The following is a 27,494-nucleotide window of genomic DNA, read 5'->3' on the forward strand; positions in this document are numbered from 1 at the left end:
GATGCTTTCCCGGTGTTAAGGGGTTAAATGAAGCCGACGGGTCAATGAGCTAGCAATCAACACGGCAACGAGGCAGCCGAACAGCGACACGTCCGCATTCCCCTTCTTCCTCTGTGAAATAAATGGCTGTGGGTAACACAATTACTTTCTTTCTTTCTTTCTTTTTTTTACCTTCAGTGATGATGAGCAAGAGGGGAAACACATGGCAATGGCATGTGGGGGGAAACGGCGGTGTAATTACTTTTGGCCATCTTTCAAACCCTCTCTCTCTCTCACAGGAGAGAGAGAGAGAGAGAGAGAGAGAGAGATGTGTGACAACATATGACAAGAAAGCCAACAGGCTTTCCATACAGAATAATGGAATCCATCATCGCCCAGGCAGACACACCTGTCTGGCTTTGAGAACAATGCCACATACTGCCTATTTATTAGGTGCCAGAAAAGTTTATGTTTGTTCGGTGACAGTGACAGCAACTTGATCCTTTTCCCTTTTTTCATCCTTCTTTTTTTGGGAGGGTGGGGGTGGGAGGAGGGGAAGGGGGAGGAGAACCAGGGAGAAGTCTGACTCACATTTTTTCTCCTCTCTTCTCTCGGTGGGGCACACAGCGAGTTCTCTTTATTCCTGATAGCTGTCTGCCATGAAGCAGTCAGAAGACAGATAACAAAGACTGTCATTTTCCAGCGAGGAGCATTTCACTAATTCTATATCGGCGCTGTTGGGGGGTGGGGGGGGGGAACCTCACATGTCCGGGAAAAAAAAAGGAAAAGTAAAAAAAGAAAGAAGCTCACGACGACTCACATAATGACACGTTGTGAGCTTGTAGATCGGCTATACTTCCACGATTTTTTGTCAGACGTATAGACTCTAGTGTGATGAAATAGGGCATAAGTGTAAGAGAAAAACATCAAAAGTTGAACTATTACAGGTATATGGAAGATACGAGGTTTCTGCCCGTCAGCGACAATACTACTTTCCTCACACACTCTCCTCTAACCCCCCCCCCCCACACACACACACACGTGCTTTTGACATTTCAAGTCCAGCCGAGTGCCGAATCAAAACTCCACTCTACTCGCAGAAGATATGGAATATTGAGCGTCACTCAATTATTCATGTTTATTTTGATTTCTGTATATCCGCGTCGATGAACATGGGCGATTAATAATAAGAAAACAGTGGGCTTTGTTAAGTGACAGCCGTCGCCAGGAGCTTTCAGTGCTAAACTGGAATACAATGTCGTCGCCAACAACAACGCAATAATTATAATTCCTTTAGTGTCGTTTGAAATCTAATAAAAAAAAACAACAAAAATGAATCGTCTTAACTTACAACCGCCACGCCAATACATGCTGGCAGTGTGATGTTGCTCAAATTGACACTTTCTTTTTGTTATGTCCGAGGGAAATTATAATGCATTAATTTCACATTTTCGTCCCTACGTGGTTAGCACATCTATGGTGCTTCCAACAAACACCAACAAAACAAAACACAAACAAAGACAAGAAAACACATGTAGACAACTTGTACTCATACAATGAAAAGTGTCAAGTGAAGAACAGAAATACATTTGTTCCCCTGCTGTCCATGCAAGTAGCGGTGTAACCAGTTTCAACATGGCATCCCTGCATTTTGGGCACGTCATTATAGTCCAAAAATGTATTTTATTTCAAGGAAAAGTTTAACTAAAAATAAACTAAAATTGCAGATCTATAGTGTGCAGATGGGTAAAGTATAAGGGCTTCAATGGTTAAGTGGGTGCATGGTATAGAAAAGCAGGAGGCATGCAGGCAGCGCAGTACAGTACGTAGTATGTTGTTGCTGTGTCTGTCTGACTGTCTGTCAGCCAGCCATGTTGACGGAACAGTAGGGCTGCCTGTCATCTTAACAGTTAATAATTAGGCTTCCTCCTGCCACCAAGCACAGTGCCACGGTGACAAAAGCCAATGGCGACCGGGGTGGCGGCTTGGCTGCCATCGTATAAATAGTCTGACTGGATGATTAATGAGAGCGGGCCACGGAGCTAAAGCAGCAATCTAGGGCCCAGACAAAGGCTGTCCGCGCAGCTGCCTGCACGTAAAAAAAGAAAAAAGAAGAAAAATATTGGAAAAAAAAGGAGAGAGATTAAACAAAACACAACAAGACAGGCCCTGTCCGCGGCTAGAAATGAGAAGTGAGGGGGAGAGTGTCAGGGAGAGTGGAAACATGCCAAGTAAATAAATATATAATTGGATTTCAAAACCGACAGCTTATGAAGACTTTATTTAACCCTTGGGCGCTTTCGGAGGGGATCCTCATTAACATTTTGACACCCTTGCGTTTGAATGGCGGGGTCAGGCGGGGTCCAAAATGCAGGGCAGCTTTGGGAGAGAGAGAGAGAGCAGAGAGAGACAGACAGACAGAGAAAGAAAGAGACAGAGAGACCGACAAGAGAGAGACAGAGAGAGGCACATTCTTTTGTGACACCCATGAAGGAGAGGTGTGAGAAAACAGGAGCGAGAATGCCACATCTCCCTGGGTAATTCCAAGCGAGGAGTCGGGAGTATTCTCCTATATGCGAGGCATGCCAAAAGATGACTTGCGTAGGAGAGACATTTTGTTGCCAAACAAAGCCTTGTCGGAGGAGGGCTTCAATGGCACCGCGGGGGCCTCACTATGGGGCCACACAGGGCCTCTGGCAGGGGCCTCACTATGGGGCCACACAGGGCCTCTGGCAGGGGCCTCACTATGGGGCCACACAGGGCCTCTGGCAGGGGCTCTGGACATGCATTCTATATGGCACCCTCGTAGCAGGGCTTCCCAACACAATGGCTCGGGTCTTTTTTATGGGTTGCGAGTATAAAGACTGAGTCCTGTTTTGGTTTCCTATACTTTTCATTTATCTGTATTATTAAAATATATATAACGTTTGGGAACCAATGCCTATAGTGTTACAAACCTTAAGTGTTGATATAGTACAAACATTAAGTGTTGATATAACTGAGGCACTGGTAAAAACCATCAATAATTATCGACACAATAACGCGCCACCTCTGAGCTCTCATATCTGATGCTAGTATAATATTGCCGCCGTGTCCTCTGTCACCTCGTGGTAACAACAGTGAACACTTCCAACAGTCTCCAACTCCCACTCATCAAGTTCTCCCACATCAAATTAATCACGGGGGCTGACAGCAAATGATCAACAAAAGCAACAATAGCGCCATATATCTGGGCTCTCTCTCTTTCTCGATGAATAGTTTCAACACTGAAATGCTGTACCCTGCCACTGGTCAACAATTATCTTGCATATTTGGATGTGCAACTGCCTCTGAAGCACTAACATATAGGCTTTTCCATTTGATGGGTCTCATTCTTTGCCTTCCACTTTGCAGGGCTCTCTCAAGCATCACGGCCTCTCCTCTAATGCCCCTGACAGGGGGTTATTTGCTCCCAACTATGTTTTCTCTCCAATACACTGTGGCAGGCTGGAGGCTGCCAAGCCACACCACCCGGGATGCTGACAGTCACCGCCTTGACTAGTCCTTCCTGATTTTTCATCTTTTTTAGAATCTCTTTGGATGGAGGACTCTGTAATTTGGCTGTCTGTGATAGTGGTCCGTCCAACGTGTTGTTTAACGTTTTGACGAACATCGGCACCGCAATGCCAGTCGCCGCTTAAAGCAAAGAGAAAAATAAAGGCAGGCTCGGTATTCTCACATATTATTTTCCACCTTGAGGGGGTATTTGATAGGAACGTTTCAGAAACCATTCCGTAATGTTGAAAAAATATTTCAAAAGGTGCAGAAACTTTCAGTGTACGCGTTCATTTGAACATTGACATTAAATGTTAATTTTTGTCCGGGGCTGCTGCAGCAGCGATCTGATTATTCAAGGGGAGCTTTTAAACTCCAGCACACATTGAATGTGAAATATGCCAAAAAATGTTCTAATTTTAATACTTAATGCCGTGCATGATGCTCTTTCTTCTTCCAGACACATAATTAGGCTAATATGCCTGATTCTTTGTTACAGCAATCAGCCTGATCAAAGATGGAGCAAAATGATAACAGGAGACTGACGTCTCCGATATGCAAGCTACTGTATAACGTGGCCTCTGAATCAATAGAGCAAAACACATAACGGCATGTATAAGCATAGCTGTAAGCTAACTGAGGGGCCGAATGCAAAGGCTTCAATTGAAGTGCATTGAGAGAGAGGGCTCTTTTATCTACGAGGCAGGATCAATAGTGGGAAGGAGTTATGGAATCAAAGTTGTTCTGCCGGCGTAGTCAGTTAACCGACACACTTAAAAAGCATCTGAACACAATTTGGGAGAACAAAGCATGCTAACAAACAACAGGAGGAGAGTTTAAGGTGAAACTCTTTGGGTTTATAAACTTTCGTTGCATATTCGGGGAGACGGTATCAAACGCTGAGTGTACATGGCAAGAACAGTCAAATTCATTTAGCACTGAGGAGCTGTACGCAACAACTGTGGTCCCATTTCTCGTGCATTGGCTTGAATTAGTTGGGGGGGGGGGAGGGGAAGATAAAGAAAATGCACTGTTTACGGTTGGAATTTCTAAATTGTAACAAATGGCAGTTTCCATATCCAATCAAAAGGTGAATTACAGTGAGCAGGGCAGAGATTGGCTTAATCTCATTATGGCGAATTATGCAACGGACAGCACGAGAGCAGAGAGTGAATATCGTGTAAGGCAGATGAATTATAGAAATTCATAATGTTAGTGCTGGGTTACTGTACCAAAAATAAACAGTGGGGGGGCCCACACTGGCGGCTGAACATTGATTTCAACACGACTCTGACAGGGATAATTATTCTGTAACTGAAGCCTCGCCTCGGTCCCGACCTTCGCCCCGCGGACTGGACTGAGGAAGAGCCAGAAGCTTTCAGCGGTGGCACGGACCTGTCCGGCCCAAGAATGTGACAGGAGATAGACGGAGAGAGAGAGAGAGAGAGAGAGAGAGAGAGTCACACCGGAGAGTAATAGAGACACAGGGGGAGCGAGACAGAGGAGAGAAAGGGAGACACAAATAGAGAGAGAGAGGAAACATGAGAAAGAGATAGGGAATGAAAGAGAGAGAATGACTGACAGACGGAGAGAGAGAGAGAGGGAGATAGACATTGGAGGGGGGGGTTCGAGTGCAGGCCCCGTGGCCGCGCACTAGGGGCGAAAAAAAAAAAACCCGCTAGCGGGATCGCTATCTGTGTCTTCACTCCACGCCATGGCTAACAGCTACAGCAGCACAACTCCGCCACTGTTGCCTAAACAAGCGCGCAGGTGTTTTCATCTGCGTCGTACGCCACTCTGCACTCTGTCTTTCCTTCTGACGGAGATAAGATGTATAAATTATGAGCGGCTGACAAAGTCGACTCGAGTGCCGCCGGCTGCTCATCAATCACTGGCCCCGCATGTCAGCAGGTAACTGACGTGGCCCCCGGAGGCACAACCCCCTCTTTAAGGTGCGTGTGTGACTGTGTGTGTGTGTGTGTGTGTGTGTGTGTGTGTGTGTGTGTCACTGTGTGTGCAACAATGTAAATGCAACTGCTGTCCAATCGTGCATATCGTGTCTGTCGGGTGGAAACCTCATATGTCCAAAACTGTTACTTTTCAGGATTAAACATTTAAAAAGCGTCAAAGGTAGCAGATCTACAAGCTCGAAGAGCGTCGATTCGCGTTGCGTTTCGAGCTTGTGGATCTGCTACTTTGGATGCTTTTGTGTAACGCTGCAGTATGATCAAGTGGGGCGATAATCTTCGAACACACACAAAAATAATGAGAATATGGAGATAAGAGGTTTCTGCCCCGAAAACGACGATACACTGTATGTGTTTGGCTGTGCACGTCTTCGCTATCAGAGATGGCAGTGTGTAAGTACGAGATACACGCATGTGTGCGCGAGTGAGTGTGTGCATGTGTGTGTTTTACTGTTACACCTCAGGGCATCTGATTTGCTAATACAGTCAAGTAGAGAGAGAGAGAGAGAGAGAGAGAGAGAGAGAGAATCCTGGGCGTGGTGTTGTAGGCCTTGGTGCATTGTGGGTAGACCACCCAGTAGGATTATTCGTATCAAAGAGTTTCCACGCACTTCACTTTCTCATGTAAGTGAGACACGGCCCACGGCTTTGCTAGCTTGTAGCTTAGATATGAAAAGAAAATAACATTTCATCATCATTAGGTAAACATAAATACAGGGAAACGTTGGCGCACGCACGCACATACGGTACGCACACAATGCTCACTTTACTTCACTTGCAACTGCGCTGCATTTCTAAGGACATTAAAGTCATATTTATCACACACAGAGACTGCAGTGGGTTTAGTGTTTAACACATCATTGCTAAAGTAAGCAACATAATTACATGGCGTGTCAGTAAAACAGCATAATTACAAGCTACAAGTTGTCTGTGTCTGATTTCACATCGTTCCCGTTTACAGGCTAATCATAGTCTTTGCACTTGACATGTTTACCAGAATTAAGACCTAATTTCATTGCAATAATTACAAGCCAGAGAGTCTGTATAGTGCATGCCAATGAGAGCCGAGTATACGTGGAGACTACACAGCGCGATAGGACACATTATGTTGAGTAAACAGTCTCAGGTGGTGATTCCCGTTCCGTCTCTGATGTCTGCACATTTACCACGCTTTAAAAACCCCAACAGAAGCCGCCACGGGTGAAACAGCGGCTCAGCATCCAAAGACCGTCTGCACGGGTGGGAAAAATGCTTAGAATCAAACTTTCATTGGCATTCAATAAAACATGCAGGCCTCTCAGATTTGAGCGGATGAATTATATAAAAGCGCATCACCGTTCGCTTACAATACGCCAAGAGTGTGCCGACGTGCGTGGATGGCATTCATCTGACGTCTTGAAGTGAAGTTTCAAGGAGGAGGGAGAGTGTCGAGAGCCGAACATTTCGGACTCCCCGCGGTGACACGTATAAGGAAGAGCTCATCCCAGCGCCAGAGAGAGAGAAGGAGGGCTGTCATGTTTCCATGTGATGAGCTGAAAGACCCGAGTCAGGCTGAGATGGGCCTGGAGCCGCGGGGTTTCCTCCACCAACCCTACCCCCACCAGGGGGAGAAAAAAGAAAAATAAATCCCTAAAACAAACGAAGGAGACGGGACGGGAAGACGAGAGGAGAGGCCAGACAGGTGTCAGTATAGGACAGTGGACCACCAGTGGTTCTGGAGGGGGTTCCAGGTGGCCCTTAGCTAAATAGAGAGGTGGTAACCAACCTCATCTGGACCTAGATCTTTAACTCTTGAGAGTTGCCGTGACGGCATCTCTGGACTCGGTTGTTGGTCATCCTCTCTCTCTCTATCTCTCTCTCTCCTTCCTGTTTTGATCGCTCCCGGTATACAGCACGTTATCGTGAATTATGTACTTTCGGCGCCCATACCCGACGGGCCATCGCGGTTTCAATGATTCTATTGTTACGAGCCGAGGACTACATTATAAGACACATTATCTTCAAAAAGCCCCGCCTCGCCCCATCCCATCCATCCCGCCCCGACGAGAAAGAAGAAGACGTGTCTGGAATGCGGCTGACAAAAGCACTCAGTCGTCTTGAAATCGGATGAGTCTGACAGGATGTGAGCCCATCTAAAGAGCGGCCGCGGGCGGAGGAGGAGGGGAGGGGAGGAGGAGGACAGGCTGCTCCTCGCTGCTCTTAGCCCAGGTGTGATGAAAGTCTGAGACGCCGCAGCAGCAGCTCTGCCCACGTCTCGGATTTCCCCCTCCCCCCGCCGAACCAACACGTCTGCCGACGGACAACTCTTGCCAGTTGGCAGACAAAACGCGAGGGAGGGAAGTGATGGCCCCATTGTTGCCCTCTCCCATCTGCCCGCTGCGTGGCACCGCCGTATCGGGTGACGATACCTTTACATGATATTAGATGTTGTGGCGAAGAAGAGCTTGCAGTCGTGGAGGCTTAGCCAACGACAAGAGACCAGATTCATCTTCCAGTGAAGGCGACGGGGGCGGGAGATTGACCCAATAAGACCTGAGGCCCATTCTGCCTTCTAGTCAGGGAATATTATCAGAATTATGTCAAGTCTGGGAATACATTTCTTACCAAGAATTCATCAACAATGACTAACAATATCCACATTGGTTTCTATTCAGCCACCCTAGGGGAATTTTTGACAGCTGCTGAAAGTTGGGGTACCATCAACAACCAATATAAGGCAAAATGTTCTAAATTTAATTATGCTTTAAGTAGCATGTGACGTTCATGATTCTGAATCCATTCCAAGCATTAGTTTTGCATGAAAAACACTCCTTGGGCTAAAAACCGTCATCACAAATGTGATGAGACATTTGGGCACATTTTGGGCAAGTGGCTATGGCCGAATTTAGATACGTCACATGCTACTTAAAGTATAATAAAATGTAGAACATGTTGGTTGTTGATGGTACCCCAACTTTCAGCAGCTGTCAAAAATTCCCCTAGGGTGGCTAAATAGAAACCAATGTGGGCTATGCTTGTAGACACCCTTACCAACAAATTGGTGAAGAACATTATTGGTAAGAAATGTATTCCCAGATTGTATAATCCCCATCTGAAAATGATTTGTGGCAGGAAAGCCCAGAAAATAAGATTTGTGTTAAAGGTTTAAACATAAAAACACGTTGATAATAATAGCTTAATAAAAAAAGCGTTCTTGGTTTTAATGGGAATCCAATCAAATGCATTAGCGTTTCAAGGTCCACGTCACAAGTTTGAATCTTCTGGTAGAATGCGTTTTGGGAAGCTATAGCCTCGTATATATCATGACCTGGTTATTGTATATGAGGAAAAAATAATCAAATGAATGATGAAATCTGCCGCACGCACACACACACACACACACACACACACACACACACACACACACACACACACACACACACACACACACACACACACACACACACACACACACACACACACACACACACACACACACACACACACACACACACACACACACACACACACACACACACGTAAAGCCAGTGAGAACAAGTGGGGGTGCGAAGAAATAGAGAGTATCAACGATCCGGTCTATGTCTGTCTAAGTGCTTTGTTGGCGGTCTACTATGACAGTACATCCTGTATTCACGCCATCCCACTCTAGGACTCAGGGTTTTTTTTTTAATTCATTAATCATTGTGTTTTATAAAGAACTTTAAGAAGTTGTCCCGAGATGTACATTTTTGTTTTGTAATGATGACTTACAGCTCAACTGGATGTGTCTATATAGAAGTGTCTATTTGTATGTCTCTAAATGTTTTGATGAATTGAACATGGGGACCCTCTTGTAAACAAGTGTAATGCTTAATTGGGTCATCCACTCACAGTTAACAGTCTTTGTATTGAGTTTGTGCAGTACAGTACAGTACAGTACAGTAAAAAGCAGGTAGAGCAGTCCTGGGCAGTGAAGCCATGAATCTGTCAGGTTCTGTTCAGTGCCAACGACCTAAAGGTTCAACAGCAGATAGTAATATTCTCCCTAATGTCATGGGTTCTTTACTACGATTCAGTCAGACACGAAAATCCCCTTTGGGTGTATCGTCAAAGTCAAAGAGAATATTGCGGTTGGGCAGAAACCAGGTACAGGTATCTCCATATTTTAACTCTTTCGTTGTTTTTGTAAATGAATGCCCTGCTTGAATGATCACACTACAGCGCCACACAAAAGTGTCAAAAGTAGCGTATCTACAAGACCTCCTCGACAGGGTCCTTGACACGAAAACATTTGGGAAACCACTGACTTTAATAGAGCCGGACGGCAATTTGCATCATAACAAAAAAAAGACAGGTCCACCGGTGCTTGGGTCCCACACTGAGACGGTGCAGGCGTCTTGGTATCAACCCAGTCCAGTGTCCATCTGAACCCTTGACATGTCAAAGCCCTCACATCTCCCTGAACACTTCTGCCTCTATCTTGGGCGCAACACCCTAAACTTCTTTGCCATATTTTACTATCTTGAAAAACATGAAAATAGTTCAACTAGGTTTTTCAAAATAGTAAAAATAATTACAAATAGGTTTAGGGATGAAAGGTAAGGGTTGGCGCTAAGATATAGAACTTCATGCCAAACCCTGCACATCTCCCCGTGAATGACGGATGAATGCCACACGAGTGTCACTTGACCCCGCCGGCCCCGCCGCGACCCCCAGTGCACCCTGGGATAGCAGCAGGCTGGCCCCGCGGGAGCTTTCAAACACCTCTAGTGATGAAGGAGGCTGTGGATGTCTACCTCGCCCCCTTTCTGCCTGTCTGTGTCTCTCTCTCTCTCTCTCTCTTTCATCTTGTGTTTTTTTTGTCCTCCTCTATTCACACCCCGAGTTGGATAAAAAGGGAGAACGGGCCTCTCGACTAGTTGGAGAACGAAGGGACGAGTGGCCATTGAATGTGTGTGTGTCTGTGTGTGAGGGTTGGGGGGGGTATAGAGGTGGCACTCATGTTTGCTCAATGCAGTGTGTGTGTGTGTGTGTGTGTGTGTGTGTGTGTGTGTGTGTGTGTGTGTGTGTGTGTGTGTGTGTGCGTGTGTGTGTGTGTGTGCGTGCGCGCATTACTTTTAATTAAATGTCCCCACAACTAGTTAGAACTATAGATAAACTGTGCTGTGTCCTTGTAGGACTATTTCCGGTGTACGACACCGGCGTGCAACTAAGTATAACCATAAAAACCTAAGGGTAATTAATGCTGCATTCACATGGGATCTAAAACCTAAGGGTAATTAATGCTGCATTCACATGGGATCTAAAACCTAAGGGTAATTAATGCTGCATTCACATGGGATCTAAAACCTAAGGGTAATGCTGCGTTCACATGGGATCTAAAACCTAAGGGTAATTAATGCTGCGTTCACATGGGATCTAAAACCTAAGGGTAATGCTGCATTCACATGGGATCTAAAACCTAAGGGTAATGCTGCGTTCACATGGGATCTAAAACCTAAGGGTAATTAATGCTGCATTCACATGGGATCTAAAACCTAAGGGTAATTAATGCTGCATTCACATGGGATCTAAAACCTAAGGGTAATTAATGCTGCATTCACATGGGATCTAAAACCTAAGGGTAATTAATGCTGCGTTCACATGGGATCTAAAACCTAAGGGTAATTAATGCTGCGTTCACATGGGATCTAAAACCTAAGGGTAATTAATGCTGCATTCACATGGGATCTAAAACCTAAGGGTAATTAATGCTGCATTCACATGGGATCTAAAACCTAAGGGTAATTAATGCTGCGTTCACATGGGATCTAAAACCTAAGGGTAATTAATGCTGCATTCACATGGGATCTAAAACCTAAGGGTAATTAATGCTGCATTCACATGGGATCTAAAACCTAAGGGTAATTAATGCTGCATTCACATGGGATCTAAAACCTAAGGGTAATTAATGCTGCATTCACATGGGATCTAAAACCTAAGGGTAATTAATGCTGCATTCACATGGGATCTAAAACCTAAGGGTAATTAATGCTGCGTTCACATGGGATCTAAAACCTAAGGGTAATTAATGCTGCATTCACATGGGATCTAAAACCTAAGGGTAATTAATGCTGCATTCACATGGGATCTAAAACCTAAGGGTAATTAATGCTGCATTCACATGGGATCTAAAACCTAAGGGTAATGCTGCATTCACATGGGATCTAAAACCTAAGGGTAATGCTGCGTTCACATGGGATCTAAAACCTAAGGGTAATTAATGCTGCGTTCACATGGGATCTAAAACCTAAGGGTAATTAATGCTGCGTTCACATGGGATCTAAAACCTAAGGGTAATTAATGCTGCGTTCACATGGGATCTAAAACCTAAGGGTAATTAATGCTGCGTTCACATGGGATCTAAAACCTAAGGGTAATTAATGCTGCATTCACATGGGATCTAAAACCTAAGGGTAATTAATGCTGCGTTCACATGGGATCTAAAACCTAAGGGTAATTAATGCTGCATTCACATGGGATCTAAAACCTAAGGGTAATTAATGCTGCGTTCACATGGGATCTAAAACCTAAGGGTAATTAATGCTGCATTCACATGGGATCTAAAACCTAAGGGTAATTAATGCTGCGTTCACATGGGATCTAAAACCTAAGGGTAATTAATGCTGCATTCACATGGGATCTAAAACCTAAGGGTAATTAATGCTGCGTTCACATGGGATCTAAAACCTAAGGGTAATTAATGCTGCGTTCACATGGGATCTAAAACCTAAGGGTAATTAATGCTGCATTCACATGGGATCTAAAACCTAAGGGTAATTAATGCTACATTCACATGGGATCTAAAACCTAAGGGTAATTAATGCTACATTCACATGGGATCTAAAACCTAAGGGTAAGCAGGACGGGAGCAGGACGGTAAACGGGACAGGGCGGCCCGGCAGCCAGAACCGGCGGCGGTAAACGGCAGACGGCATCAATGTTTGAAAAATATTTTATATTTTCACCGTTCCGTGCCATCCAGCAGGTGGTGCCGTTTGTCGTCTACAGCTTACCTGATCCCATGTGAATGCAGCATTTAAGGTTTAAAATGGCAAAAGAGAACAGGTAAAAATGGCCATTATAACAATAAAATACGGAAATGTTGATGTCCTCACAGGTATAGTAACATAAATGTGCGTGTGCGTGTTCGTGTGAGAGAGAGAGAGTGTGTTGTGTAAAGAACACTTGAAGCTCTCAGATGAATAGAACAGCTCAAGGAGCTCTGAAGTCTTTCAGAAGACAACCAATAGACTAAGTGGGAAGCACCCGGTGGTGGGGAGTACATTTACTCACCCGGTGGTGGGGAGTACATTTACTCAACCGGTGGTGGGGAGTACATTTACTCAACCGGTGGTGGGGAGTGCGTTTACTCAACCGGTGGTGGCGAGTACATTTACTAAAGTTCAAGTTTAATGGTACGTTTACTACCGAGTATTTCCATTTCCAAATGTTTTGGGGAAAAACTTGGCAGTCTGCATAATGACTACTTTTTGGTACTTAAAGCATATACCGCTGCTGTCAGGCAGATAAAGCTTATTTCCATCAAAACTGGAGGCCCTTGGAGGACCACTGGGGGGGCGGGTACCTCTCTGAGGACCACCGTACAGCGTAGTGGAGCACCTTCTGCAGACAGACTGGATGCGTGTGGTGCTCTCTCTCTCTCTCTCCTTCTGTGTGGAACTGTGCATGGGTTCTCTTCACTGTCACTCAGACGTGAGGCTCCCTGACACCCTAAGCTCTTAATGCAGGAGATTTGACTGGTTAATCCCCTGGAAAGCCCGCCTTTTTGTTCCTCAGGTGGAGGAGTCACACACTGCGGGGCAAACGACCCCCCCCCCCCCCCACACACACACACACACACACACACACACACACACACAGTACTGTTAATCATGTACATGGATTTGTTTTTTTACTTTAGTGGGGTATTTCCAATTTTCAGTACTTTTACTTCTACTCCACTACATCTATTATTATTATTATTTTATTTTTTACAACCCATTTTTTCACCCAGTGTCAATAATTATTATCTAATGTAATCCTGGGCGCTTCTTTTCACCTTATAGGGGATATAGTTTCCCCGGTCGGATGTAGCGCTTGGAAGGAACACGTTATTCTGACCAGTTCCTTTCCCCTCCATCAGGCGCCCCGGCTGGCCAGGGGGAGGTAGTTTAGAGACCAGGGTTACTGCATGTTTTTTGTGAGGGTACCTACCCTAGGGGACACGGGGAGAACATGCAAACTCCACACAGAAAGGCCCTTTTGCCAACCCCACCTCGGGTAAGGGCACTGATGCCGCGGAGGAGAGAACACGCCCCCAAATCTTTAGTACTTCTTCAACCACTGCCCCCAATTCCCCCTTTCCCCCAAAAAAACCACGCTCTCAGCCTCTCCATGGCTGGCTGACTCTCCTGCAGCCACCCCTGCCCGCATGCAGAACGTGACGGGCATAATTCAACTTTTTATGTAGGCTATTTTTTTTTTCCCCCACCATTAAATGAATGCCTTAATTCGTCACACTTCGGTACAAAAGTAGCAGAACAGACCATCTGCAAGACCTACGAGCTATATTTTGGTTTTTCCCCACCAAAAATAACAAAAGTGAAAGTGTTTAAGTATGTCTGCGGGCTTCATTTAACCAATGGAAAGTGTTTACGAGAGCTTGTAAGTAACAACGCAGGATCTTTATTTCCAAATTTCCTCCAAATAACAGTCTTGGACATGTAAGGTTTCCACCCGACGTTGAAGAGAAGCTACAAGGTGGAGGTGTCAAACCTACCTGTCCCCCCCCCCCCCCCCCACACACACACACCTGACCCGCGCATAGCCCTCGGGGACATTAATTATAGAACAGCCTGACTTGTTGAGAGGAGAGGAGAGCAGACAGACAGACAGACAGACAGACAGAGGGGGAGAAAGAGGGAGAGAGAGAGAGAAGAGAGAGATAAAAGTGAAGAGGATAAGACAAATGCTGAGATGTTGTTACAGAAGCTGTCACCTCCTAATCATGTCCTCCTCGCTGCGAAAGAGGTGATGCCGAGTTTGAACTCGATCAGGTTTCCTCCGTTCATCATCACAGGGGGGGTTGAGGGATGGATTAAATTTTAAATGGTTCAGTAGAGATGGTCCTGACTGTTTCCCTTTCTAAGACACAGAGCATGTCATAGAATTAAACACTTAACCTGGCCTCCTATACTAGAAGAGAGTAGTGAAAATAGCCGATCAACACATCGTGAGCTTGTAGATCGGCTATTTCCTCTAGTTTTGGGTCCCCAGCAGGGAGAGGCGCAGACCCCCCCATCTGAAAATATGTTGTTCCGGGGACCCCCCAGAAGCAAAGATTTGAGTTAAAAACGTTCGCTCTGAAAGAATATATATCCAAAGATTTGCATTCACTTTTTCACGATTTTTCAAAAGTAGCAGAACTACAGTAGGCCTATGTACAGCACAAATACAGTACAGCACCACTCTGTGTAAACGTATAGCAACACCACAAAGCAGGAATCCGTTACAGTTAGTAAAAGGCACTGGAGTAAAAGTACAAATGTATTGGCGTCAAAATATACTCTACTTACAGTACCAAAGTAAAAGTACAAACAAACAAACAAAATAAACATAAAAAAGCATCACATCATGTACTGTAGATTACTGTATATTAATAATAAGTAACTTGAAAGTAAAGTTTTCAAGTAAATGTAGAGGAGTATAAAAGTACAATATTTGATGTAGTGGAGTAGAAGAATAAATTATTGGAAAATGGAAATACTTGAGTAAAGTAAAAGAGTCTCAAAATGTGACTTAAGTGCAGTACTTGAGTAGATCCATGTAGTTACGTCCCACCACTGCAGGCACACAGAGCCATGCTGAAGTGTGTGTGTGTGTGTGTGTGTGTGTGTGTGTGTGTGTGTGTGTGTGTGTACTGTGTACTCAGCAAACACGGACAGGCATCAAGCTGCCAGCGCGCGATCAAAGCCGCCTGTCCAAACAAAATGGAGACTTCTCCCTTTGAACATCGCCGCGTCAGATAAGACGACTCGGCACACGGTCATTCGATTCCCTGTCGTCTCGACAGCTCCCGTTTCTAATGGACCGAGGTGGATTTCACAAAACGCAAAACAACCGAGAGGTCAACGCATTTGAAGGTTACCCCCCCCACCCTCCTTCCCCATCCCGTCTGGGGAAATAGAAATAAATAACGCACGGTGTGTGTGCGCCTATTCTTTGTCAGGCGAGTGTCTTAATGATGCAGAGTTAACACATACTAAATAACAGCGTCTCCCCGCGCGCACTGACAGCCTCAGAAATAATTGACCAACGCGCTCCAAACTGAGACGCAGCAGGCAGAGAATTCAATCCTCCAGCTGACAGAACCCATTGAGCATGTCACCAGATTTTTGCATTATACACAAAGCAATGTCAGGTCAGGGATGCGGCCCCCATGCAAGGTATTTGCGATTGCATCTCTGAGGGTAAATTACCTGGGCTCTCCATAATATGGTCTAGTTAACTAATTTCCTGACAGCACACACCGTCTCACACAAGAAAAGTCTCCGATTTACGGCCTGTCAAAAAGCATGATGGACTGTTCCTCCTGGCCCCCCCACACACTCACTCACTCTCGCCAACAATACCCCCCCTCCCTCCCGCTTTTCTTTTCTTCCAAATACTTGGCAGCCTCTCATCTAAGAGCCTCATATCCAATATCCTCTCTCAGTGCGCTGAGGACATCTCTAATTCTAGACAAAGACGTACAGCTGAAAGTGAACAAAAAGAAACATAACCTTATTATGTTTGAAGGCTATCAGCAGTGTGTCATTACATCCACAGTTCCCATGCAGGAATTACTGCAGGGGGGGGGGGGGGGCTGTTAAAGCGACGCAACACATGGATCTAAAAAAGAAAAGCAGAAAGAAAAAAAAGGCAGAGACAAAACAAGGAAATCCATTATCCCGAACTGAGCCGTATGCCATTGACAGGGACACACACATACAGTATATGGTGTCCTGTCATTTTGTTGTTAAACACGTGTAAATCATTCTGTCTTTTCTGACAGAACAGAGGAGCTCCTGACAACCTAAAACCCAAACGGTCACCGGGGGAAACCCGATCCGTGGGCAGACAAAGCCAGAGTTTTACCTGCCCGAGCGCGACCTGCCACCGATAGCGACGAGCATGACAAAAGACAACAGTGGCTTGTGTGAAGTCTATAGCCCCCCCCCCCCCCCCCTCCGCCCCCGGGCATAACCGTGTACAGGGACAATACAGGACGGGGGATCCTATGAATCACCCCCCCCCCCCCCCCCCCCCGCCCTCAACCGCCAGCAAGGACCTCAGCCAGCGTCTGTTTAAAAGTTCACAATGCCGCACCAAAGTCCGTCTCCCCTTCCTCTCCGTCCTTTTCTTCCTCCCCCGTCTTTTCCTGCGCGGCCTCCATTCAGCCGGCCGGACGGACGGGAGGGCGGGCGGCGTGGCCAATCGCCACCGCCTCCACAATGACAGTAGGTGGAAACGCTATCTTTCATTACACCGAGTATAAATAGTGTAATCTATCAGCCCTGCCAATCAGGATGATTGATTATGGGCTGTCACGGGAGGAGAGTGACACATTAGAAAAGTTTGGTTAACAATGCCTGTGGCTGGTGCGCGGAGGAGGCCCTCGCTTAGCTGCCACCTCCCAGCTCAGTGATTAATGTGTTGTCAGCCTGTAATCCCACACCCACACTTAATGAGGCAAGAATTTATCATCTGGGCAGAGTGGCAGATGTCACGGGGAAAGGAATCCAAGTGGCTGGAAACAATATACTTCTTTTTTTCCCCCCTCTCTATCCCGTAGCCTGACATGTCTGACAAGCTCTAAAAACCACAAAGAAGGCCTCTGTAAGCACAAACTTCAATGGGGTGGGACACTCAGAGCTGGCTGGCGTCCTCTCTCGTACTTACTCTCTCTCTCTCTCTCTGTCTCTCTTTGTCTTTCCTGAAAGTCAACAACTACTGCTGCTGCTGATGCTGCTGACAGACGAGTCAATCTGTCCTCCTGTTGTGACCGGGGCATGTATGACCAATATAAATATTAAATGGGGGGGGAAGTATAGTATTGTAAAAATATATTATTAATAATAAAAACATTGGTTAAAAAGGTTAATGCTCTAAGTTTGCTAGTAACCGTTGCTATGAGTTTTTGCTCAGTAACTCTAAGTCTTCTCCAAAAATACATTTGAATGAGGTCGGGATACCGATGTTGTCCAACCAGGAGAGAGAACAGAACACCACAAGGAAGTACGATCAACTTACAGTACATGTTTGTGTGTTATATATGTATGTACTGTATGTATCATACAAAGCGGAAAAGTCAAACTTTGAATTTGTAGACAGCGCTTATCTAGCGGAGATTATAAGCTACAGCATCAGCAACGCTCATTACCGTCATCATGTGACACTCGCACGTCGCAAAGCAACAACGGCACTACTTTTCATCATCTGATAAAAATCAGAATCTTTGGGATTATAATAAGTGAGCCGGGGCCACAGATGAGAATCGACTTCAAAGCCATTCATAATGTGAGCGTTGAGACGATGGCGATTAACATCAACCAGAAGAGGGGGAGAGAGACAGTGAGAGACAAACAAATAGCTGTTTTGCTACATACCCAAAGTTTGGCACGCAACCCAGAAACCCCCCAGTGGAGAGGTTTAAGACTTGACACAAAGTGTTACTCACAACAAAAACACACAAATACACGCCAGCTGTCTGTCAAATGGGGTCGCTCGCAGCATCTCTCTGTCACCACACGGAGCAATAGAGAGAAAATCGGCGTGATTTCCGGTAGCCATATGAGGGCCACCGTCACCACTGGGACTCTGTGGCTCTGTGAAAGCCGAACGTAGCCCGCACGTGCCACAAATAGCCAGAGCTACAAGCTCTGGCGACACGCTGTGGGCTTGTAGCTCTGGCTATCTCAGGCTGAAGTGTGAATCGAGGTGGGGCGGCTTATAGCGGCTAAAAGCACCCGTTTGGTAAGTAGTGTAACTGAAGTGAGAAAATGGGATGGGATCCGTATGGGTTTTCACCGGTGACACCGTGGTGGGGCTATATAGATGACAGAGGCTCATTCTTAACGGAGAAAGAGAGAGGCTGTGAGTCACGGATATATAATCCAACAAATATCCCGTTTGTGTGCCGTTTCCTGTTTTTTGTTTAAAAAATAAGAAAAAAACACAGGGCTTCGATTTCGAGAAACTTTACACTAAAAAGGAACATTCCTGAAGACTTAAATCCGAGGTTGGGCAAAAGTAAGGAGAGCTCTGTAAAATGCCACGCTCAGATGGCTCAATGTCATCGCTACAATAAAATGAACGGCATGCGTATACGTTATTTTTATGGACTAACAAGGGGGGAAAAGAGAAAGAAGGCTCACCTCTCAATAATCACATAATTTGTCAAAGTTTATGAAAACTCTATATCAGTAAAGGGAGAGAGAGAGAGAGACACACGTGATTACTGCTGACCAGGGTTCGACTCGTTTTTGACAGGCCTCAAACCCCACCACTAAACACAGGAGACGGCAAGACAACAAATGCTTCACCACAGAGACTCACCATGCATGTTTCCAATGCCAGCACAGAGAGAGAGAGAGAGAGAGAGAGAGAGAGAAAGGGGGAAAATCAGTTAATATAACCGGGGCTGCGCCAATGTCTAATAAAAAGGCTTTAAACACACACACACAGGCGCACGCGCACACGCACACGCACACGCACACGCACACACACACACACACACACACACACACACACACACACACACACACACACACACCACACATGTTTGTTTTTATGCCGTGCATTTGGCCAAAAGTGAGGAACACATCCATCATGGCTCTCGCGTTGAAAGTGACGCGACTCTCGGGTCACGCATCCCCATGTCTCCGGGCTTTGAACGAGCTCTGTAAATCAATCCTGGCACTATTACTTACAATTAAATGTGCTTTAAAGTTTTACTGTGTGTTTATGATGTGCAGGGCCTGGAAGATTTATGTGGACATTGTGACTCACTCCCTCTAATTGCCGTTGTTTTCCGGGACTCTAACCCCCCCCTGACCTCTCCTCTCCCCAGCTGCCAGAGCACTCTGGCCCGGGATGGGAGGGATGGGGGGGCTGGGGGGGCTGTCAGCACCGGGCCCAACGCTGGACGGGTCCGACACCTCATAGTCTAAACCAGATACATATCGGTCGCTGTCGGGCGGAAACCTCCTATCTTCATATTCTAACTTTCTGTGTTTTTTTTATTTCCCCCCGTAAATGAACACCCCCACGCGATCATATTACAGCGTCACCAAAAAAAGTATATCCGCAAGCACCAAAACGTGCCGCGAAGCGACTCGCTTCGAGCTTGTAGATCTGCTACTTTTGCTGCTTTTTTAAATATGAATCCTGAAGAGGATTCGTTTTTGGACATATGAGGTTTCCACCCCTGACAGACAGCGGCGATATACTGTACATCATGCACAAACATTGAGAAACACACACACACGTGTACCTGAGGAGCGTTTGGAACACGGCTCTCTGTATTTATCTGGCACGAGGGACGCAGCATCTTTCAACTATCGGGGGGGAAACTAAATACGTCCAACATATTTTAAACAGACACAACTTTTGTGGGATGAAGATGTCCTTAAATGACAGAGAACAGCGTTTCCTCGAGTGATGCAATTAGCGGAATTTAAGACTTTCGTGCTTTCTGTGTGTGTGGGGGGTGTGGGGCGGGGGGGGGAGTGGGGGGGTAATTGAGAGGAAGCAGATCATACAATCGACTCGATCCATCAGCGTGTTTATTTGTCCAAACATAAAACAGGCAGGGGCCTATTATGGTTACATATGGCTCACACTACCACTCAATCCATAATGCTGGCCTTGCTCCATCCATCCATACCGATTCAGGAATGTGTCAAGAACCAAAAGGAGGAGGAGAGATCAAGATGTATATAATGGCGGAGCCCGGGGTGGAAATACAGAAAACTAGCACGGTAATAAACTTGCTTCCACAGCAATCTGCCGGGGCCGTATATTTCTGCCCCTGTTGAGATGCCGTATTCTTCCCAGTTCCCTCCGAGGACACATTTGTTCAGCAAAAATGATTTCAGCAAACCCACCCCATCACTGACGGCACATTCACAAAGAACAATATTGCATGCCGTTTGTTATGTTTGAGGTCTTTGGGGAACTCATCATTCTCCGGTGCAAGGGGGGGGGGGGGGTGAACGTGGCAACATGGTTTACTGGTGGTGGCGCACACCGGAGAGATCTGAGAAAGAGAGGGCCAACAACCGATCTGAAATATATCCCTTCAGGATTTTTTACGGAAGAGCTGCCAATGCGAAGAGAGGAAGAGAAAAGGCTGTGGTGATGTACAGGAGGACATAATGCCCCCATCATGGGTCTCTAAATTATCCACACAATCTATCTTAAACCGTCCTACGACAACAGCGCCGCACGTCGGAAAATAGCCGACCTGCAAGCTTGCAGCGAACAAAACAATTGAGATTTGGACCGGTCTCCTCCTCAGCGCAAACTCAAAATGAATGCCTGCTGCTGACTAAAACAGGTTAACGTCTGCAAAAAAAGGAAAAAACACACACACACTCCAAAGATCCACTTGAGGACTTTCCTGGCTCTGTCACTGTCAATTCCAGCGACGAGCCGTTACCCCGCGCGCAGCAGAGGCTCATGGGACATCGGGGGGAGCTGGCTCGAGCCACCCTGCAATGCAGTCTGCTTTGCATTATACACAGGGGGGGGGAGAGAGAGAGAGAGAGAGAGAGAGCAACTTCTTGTCCCCGGTGCTAGAAAATCCAGTCAGGAAAATCACGCGTCCGGGCATGAATTTAAGTGACACCCGCTGAACGCTTATGGCACTGACACGGCTACGTTACTGTACGGGGTCGTGTTTTAGCGGGGTATATCGAGGGGTGGGAAGGGGAGGGGGGGGAGTGCAGTCACTTATACCCGCTGCGAAAAAATGCTCTTTTCTAGCATGTGGCAAGGAATGGAGGAATGGGAGGCAAATGTTGCTCTAGAACTGGTTGAGAATCCGTGCTCTGTTCTTCTAAGCGGGGCGCTTGGATATCTGAAAACAGAGCACGTTGTCAAAGTGTTGTGATAGACATGGTCAGTACAGTCCCAAGGTTTCAGCAATATGTGCTGTGGGCTCTGTGGCAGCGCGCGTGTACGTATGTATGTGTGCCGTGTGTGTGTGCACGTGTCTGTGTGTGTGTGTGTGTGTGTGTGTGTGTGTGGGGGGGGGGGTAGGAAAGACGCCAAAGTGTACCACATGTATTTTCCAAAAGGTCCAAATGGCTCTGCGTGGTTTAACGCCATCGCATTCCATGACCTCTAACTCTTGAAAGAGAATTATCGCATTATGGCATTCCAACACGCCCAATTTCCCAAAATACAGCTCAAGGCTTTTCCACTCTGACTCTGCTTAGTGTTGCGTTTTTTTGGTGAATAGCCTCCGCTGAGTTCGTCCCCGTTTATTCCAGGTATTTATTCATCATGTTGTTGTCCCTCGGCTCCCTCGTCTCATTTGTCTCTTAACGTTTTTAGCTCCACTTTATTGTCCGTTCCACTCAGCAAATCCAATGAAACAAAGTCCCAAAGGAGAAAATTACCCCCCTCTCGTATATGGTTGGAAGCGGACGAAAACACCAAAATATACAGATCGTCAGAGACAGCTTGTTGTCACCCACTTATGGTGTCATGACCACTCCAGCATGAAAGGACATGCACTCAATTAACACTTCAACCCTGGGGTCCCTGCTTTTGGCACGTCATATAGTAGAATTATTACGTGTTTTACTTTTTCAAAAATCTCCTTTTCAAATGTTATATAATATTAATATTATATAACCCCCCACAATTACAACACAATTATATCTAAAGTCAAAATAATCGTTTGTAAGTTGTTGAAATGAGCTGCAAAATGATCATCTGTGAGACAACTTCTACCTGCAGAAATATGGTGCTATTTTTTATTTTATTTTATTTTTCGACAAAGGTTGACTTTGTGATGGCTCGGAGCACTCTTAAGATTAAGACTTGATTCAGTTAAATCTGTACTTGCAAATGGCTTGACCGTGAACACTTCTGTGTGTGTGTGTGTGTGTGTGTGTGTGTGTGTCTCTTTGTGTTTGCATGCGCATTTGTGTGCATGCACTTGTGTGTGTGCGTGTGCATGTGCGCTTGTGCGTGCGTGCGCTTGTGCGCTTGTGCGTGTGCATGTGTGTGCGTGCGTGCGTGCCTCTGCTTTCTTTTTTCTCCTGAAAACAACCAGCCATTTGGCTCTCTGGATGTGATTTAGGAGACATGGAAAACGTCGGGAATGTACGAAAAGTTATGCTATTCATATTGTACTAAAGTACCATAACTGCTTTATCAGAACCATGTGGCGGCCCACAGTGCCCTGCCATAATGGCATGATTGAAAAGCAGTTTAAACTGTGGTCACACTCCATTCTGACGTGACTCAACGGAGGTCTCCAGAGTTCAGCCCGCTGCCTCTGTCATAGCATGGCCGCTAACCGTTTCCAATATATCACGCTCCGGGTATGATCTGATAGAGAACGGGGAGGCTTGTTTCTGATTTACGCCCGCCATAAGAAGGGCATGCATCACAACCCGCTATAGGTTACAGCTGCCCGTATGGAATAATACGGCCGTCGTCACAATGTATCGATTGTGTGTGTGGCGGACGGCGGCGGGAAGGTGGCGCACGTCAGAGACGTTTGTCGAGGGAAACGTTTCCATTCGTTTGGAACGTTTGGAACTCTTATCTCTGTAGATTCTAAAAATGTCTTCTACATCCTGACAGTTTTCTGAAAAAGCTATGTTTCTATGGCAGTCGTTCTTCGATTTTTCAAAAATAGCAGACCTACAAGCTCATAGCGCGCCACTCGGTGGCGTGTTATGAGCTTGTAGATCTGCTATTTTTCAATAGCTAAAGACATGATGCTAACACCAAAAGAGTTCAATATGAGTTAAATATATATATTTTTTGCTTTTATTGATAGTTACAGTGAAGACTGACAGGAAAGAGGGAGAGAGAGAAGGGGAGAGACACGCAGCAAAGGTCGTCATGAACGGGACCCGAACATGCGACACGCTGTCAGGCCAGAGCCTATATTATGTGGCAGCGCCTGGAACAACTTGGCCAGCGGGCACCATATCTCTATATTTTAACTTTCTGTGTTTATTATTTTCGTAATTGAACCCCCCGCTTGATCATACTATAGCGCCACACAAAACACTTTTGACGCTTTTGAATTCGATTCCTGTAAGGAACGGTATGGTTTCCTCCCACCAGAGATCAATACCCTTTGTTGTTCTTCGAATAGAGAAAATAACAGATCTACTTAGCTCACAATGTGTCGCTTTGTGAACCCTTTTTTTGGCAGAATGTTTGCCAATTTTAACCCAGTTAATTTTGTGAAACGTTCACCTATTATGACACGCCCAGAATACGGTCGCTAAGGGTTCGCGCGGTTATGAAATCAACTTCAAATACAGCAGAATTTGACAGATACATCCCCAAATTGCTTTGTTTGTCCCCCGCGTTTTATTTCTCCATTACAGACATTAATTGAGACTCAAAGGACATCTCAGGAGACAGCCAGACAGCTAATTACCATGCTTTGTAATGAAGCTAATGCCAGACGCCGCCCGCCCGCCGCGGTTATGAGCGACACCCCGCTGCACTAGACATAAAAGCAAAACACAAATATCTAATTACGCCATGGCCATCTCCCCTCCCCCCAACCCCATGCTTCTCCCATTTTGTCGGCGGCAGCACTCATGTCTTAATTGGTGACCCGCGCCATTGGTCAGCGTGCTACCGCTCCGATGATGGGAGCCAATTAGAGGCGAGAGGTACACATGCCCTGTCGCGGCGGCTACAGCCGACACATCATGTCTCATCTGACTCAAAACAAACGTTATTGGGGGTGTGTGTGTGTGTGTGTGGGGGGGGGGGGGGGGGGGATCGGTGCCATTGACGTCCCAGGGGGCCTCGGCACGGGACATGTCCGGTCACACTCAAAACATCTCTGTTCCAGAGCGGACCCTATACCTCACGCAGACCGACTCGAAAGCAGCCGAGCGGGACATTTGGAGGAAAAAAAAGAGAGAGAGAAAAAATGTAAGTGCAAAGACGTTGAATATAATGAGAGGAAGGCGCAATTACATCAAAGCTGTAACCTTTTACTTTGCGTAAGGAATAAATAATCATGTGCAGCATGGTTCAAAAACACAAACATATAAAAACACACACACACATCATGTCAACTGGAATCACAGAGATTATCTGGGCTTTCATCTGAGGGCTGCAGCGACCAAAGCAAACATTTCTCTTCCACTGACAGGCTGTGTAAATAAAATCTTACAAAGTGACTCTCGCCTGCCAAAAAGCATTGTAAAGGTCCCCCCGCTTCCTTTTATATAAAGTGGATGAGCCGTGTTTTCACTCCGCTCGCCATCTACCAAACACGGCAGACCGGGGGGTTAAATCATTGCAATGTTTTAACTTTTCCTCGCTTGCCACTTGCACGAAAAGAATGGAGAACAAAGCGTTGCGTGAACTGACACCGAGACTACAGTACACCATCTTAGCTGATTGTCTGCGACGATAAATATTTTGTTTTCCCCGTTGCACTTTTAAACCCCCGCTTCAACTCGCATGCTTCTGATTTGTCATTTGGCAAGCGGCTTTGTTCTTCTCGCCACTCCGGATCCATCCTTACCTCCCGGGCTCTCTCTCTCTCTCTCTCGTCAGAGCAGAGCCCGTGGGGATCCATCCGGAGGAATGACAGACAAAGGGCCCGGCTTGATCCGTACAGTAAATATTTCATGATCCTGCAATTACACCAAATCAAGTCAGAGCCAAAACTGTTCATTTACACCGCGCTGTCGCATGGGGGCTTTATGGCGAGAGAGAGGGTTATACGGGTCAAGGAATGGTGTATATTTACCAACAGCTCTAATTAGTCCTGTGTCCCCAAAAACAAGGCGAGGAGGAGGGGTGGTAACAGGAGACGGGAGGAATAAGTGCAACGGCCCGGGTGATAATTAAGCGGTTGTGACTGGCATGTACGTGCGCTGTCACTCCGATCGCCACCCGTGTCATACCGGGTGACACAACCGCAGCCGGACAGCCACACGTCCACTTTGATCTGGACTCATGCATACAGAATGAGGTCAGTCTGCGGTCACATGCACACACACACACACACACACACACAGACAGACGTGTGCACGCACGCACGCACACTTCTAGGCACTGACGCGTGTACTCACACACACACACACACACACACACACACACACACACACAGTCACACGCACACACACACACACACACACACACACACACACACACAAACACTTCTAAGCACTGATGCGCGCACACACACACACACTTCTAGGCACTGACGCACACACACACACACACACACACACACACACACACACACACACACAAACGCATGCATGCACTCATGCATGGACCCACACACATTTTAGGACTGCAATTTTATGAATTACATGATTTATGCATACATTTTGAACTCCAACCCTAGCTGAAGCCCACAAATAGCCATATTGAGAGCTTGTAGATCTATTTTCAGTGTGCTGCACCGGTGCAGAACTGAGTACAAATCTTGCATAAATCTAACGTATAACCCCTAACCTCTAGATGTCTCATACTAACCTGAATCTTTTCCTAATTGTAAACACAAGACTAAATATCATTTTCTCTTGAGAGGATCATGTCTGTTTATCAACTTCTACTATACTTGTGGGGCGCGCACTCACTCACACTCTCTTCGTCTTATTAAACGGACAATATGCTCAGAAGAGTGAATGTTTGAGAGAGAGAGAGAGACAGAGAGAGAGAGAGAGAGAGAGAGAGAGAGAGAGAGAGAGAGACAGAGAGAGAGAGAGAGTGTGTGTGCTTGGTTGAGGCCTCTGTTCAAAGGGCCACAGCAGCGCCCCTGTAAGGAGAGATTGACACACGGGCCGTGCACAGGACGAAAGGAGGGAGAGAGATGAAAGAAAAGCAAAAAAAGAGAAGAGAGGAAGGCGGTTGAATGTGACAAATTCGCCAGAGAGCGTGATCTGGTGAACTTCAGAGGAAAAAGGAACCGCATTGAACACGTCTGGTGGCAGCGGCAGGAAGGAGCGGGGACGGCTTAGCCTAACTCACCGTGTCAGACTTGGGCTTGACCACTTTCATGAACGCGCCTCTCGCCTTCGCCTCCGCCACTTCTCTCCTCGTCACCTTCCTGCTGTCGAGAAACTTCAGCCGAGGCAACTTGTGCAGAACAAAGTACCTGAGAGGAGAAAGAGAGATTGACAGATTGTGTGTGAGAGAGGGAGAGAAAAGAAAACAGTCTTAAAACATGTGTTTCTCTGGTGTGTGTGGAAACCTTGAAACACACGTGAAAACAAACAAACAAACTGATGAAAACAGCGTGGCATTTATTGGTGCAAAGCATGCTGGCATTAATCAATGTGACAGAAAACATACATCACGCGCAAGAAGAAGAAGAGAAGCCTTATTAACTATAATATTTAACAGCAATGCAGATTTGCAACGATATCGGTTCTCGTATACACACACATAATAACCTTCAAAAGGTGATAAAAATAAAAAGGACGACGCGTATAAATAGAACGAAAGGAGATCCAAATCCGTCTGCCAGAGAGCTGTCATTCTGTAAGCATCACATCAGATCTTTACAGACACTCTCCGTCTTTCATTGAGGGGGGGGGGGGGGGGGGGGAGAGAAAAAACCGTCAGGAGATAATGGTGGGAATACACAGATGACAACAGATCCTTTCACAGGCAGGCGTGGATGGAGAAGGAGCCGGTATGTCATGCTGGCGGGGCTGGCTGGCAGTCGAAAAAGACATGCAAGCAGTGCCTCTAAGTGAAGGGTGCGAAGGGACG

At 46.2% G+C, this 27,494-nt stretch overlaps 1 protein-coding gene across 1 annotated transcript in view; it reads right to left on the reverse strand.

Moving 5' to 3' along the window:
* lrmda (leucine rich melanocyte differentiation associated) overlaps positions 1–27,494 on the reverse strand; it is a 287,041-nt gene that overhangs the window by 66,013 nt on the left and 193,534 nt on the right. The window contains exon 5 of the mRNA XM_080781604.1: positions 26,748–26,874. Within this exon, the coding sequence (XP_080637730.1) occupies positions 26,748–26,874 (127 nt within the window). The remainder of the gene's footprint in view (positions 1–26,747; positions 26,875–27,494) is intronic.

This window comes from Protomyctophum bolini (assembly GCF_963924005.1).
Source record: "Protomyctophum bolini genome assembly, chromosome: 14".
Taxonomy (NCBI): domain Eukaryota; kingdom Metazoa; phylum Chordata; class Actinopteri; order Myctophiformes; family Myctophidae; genus Protomyctophum; species Protomyctophum bolini.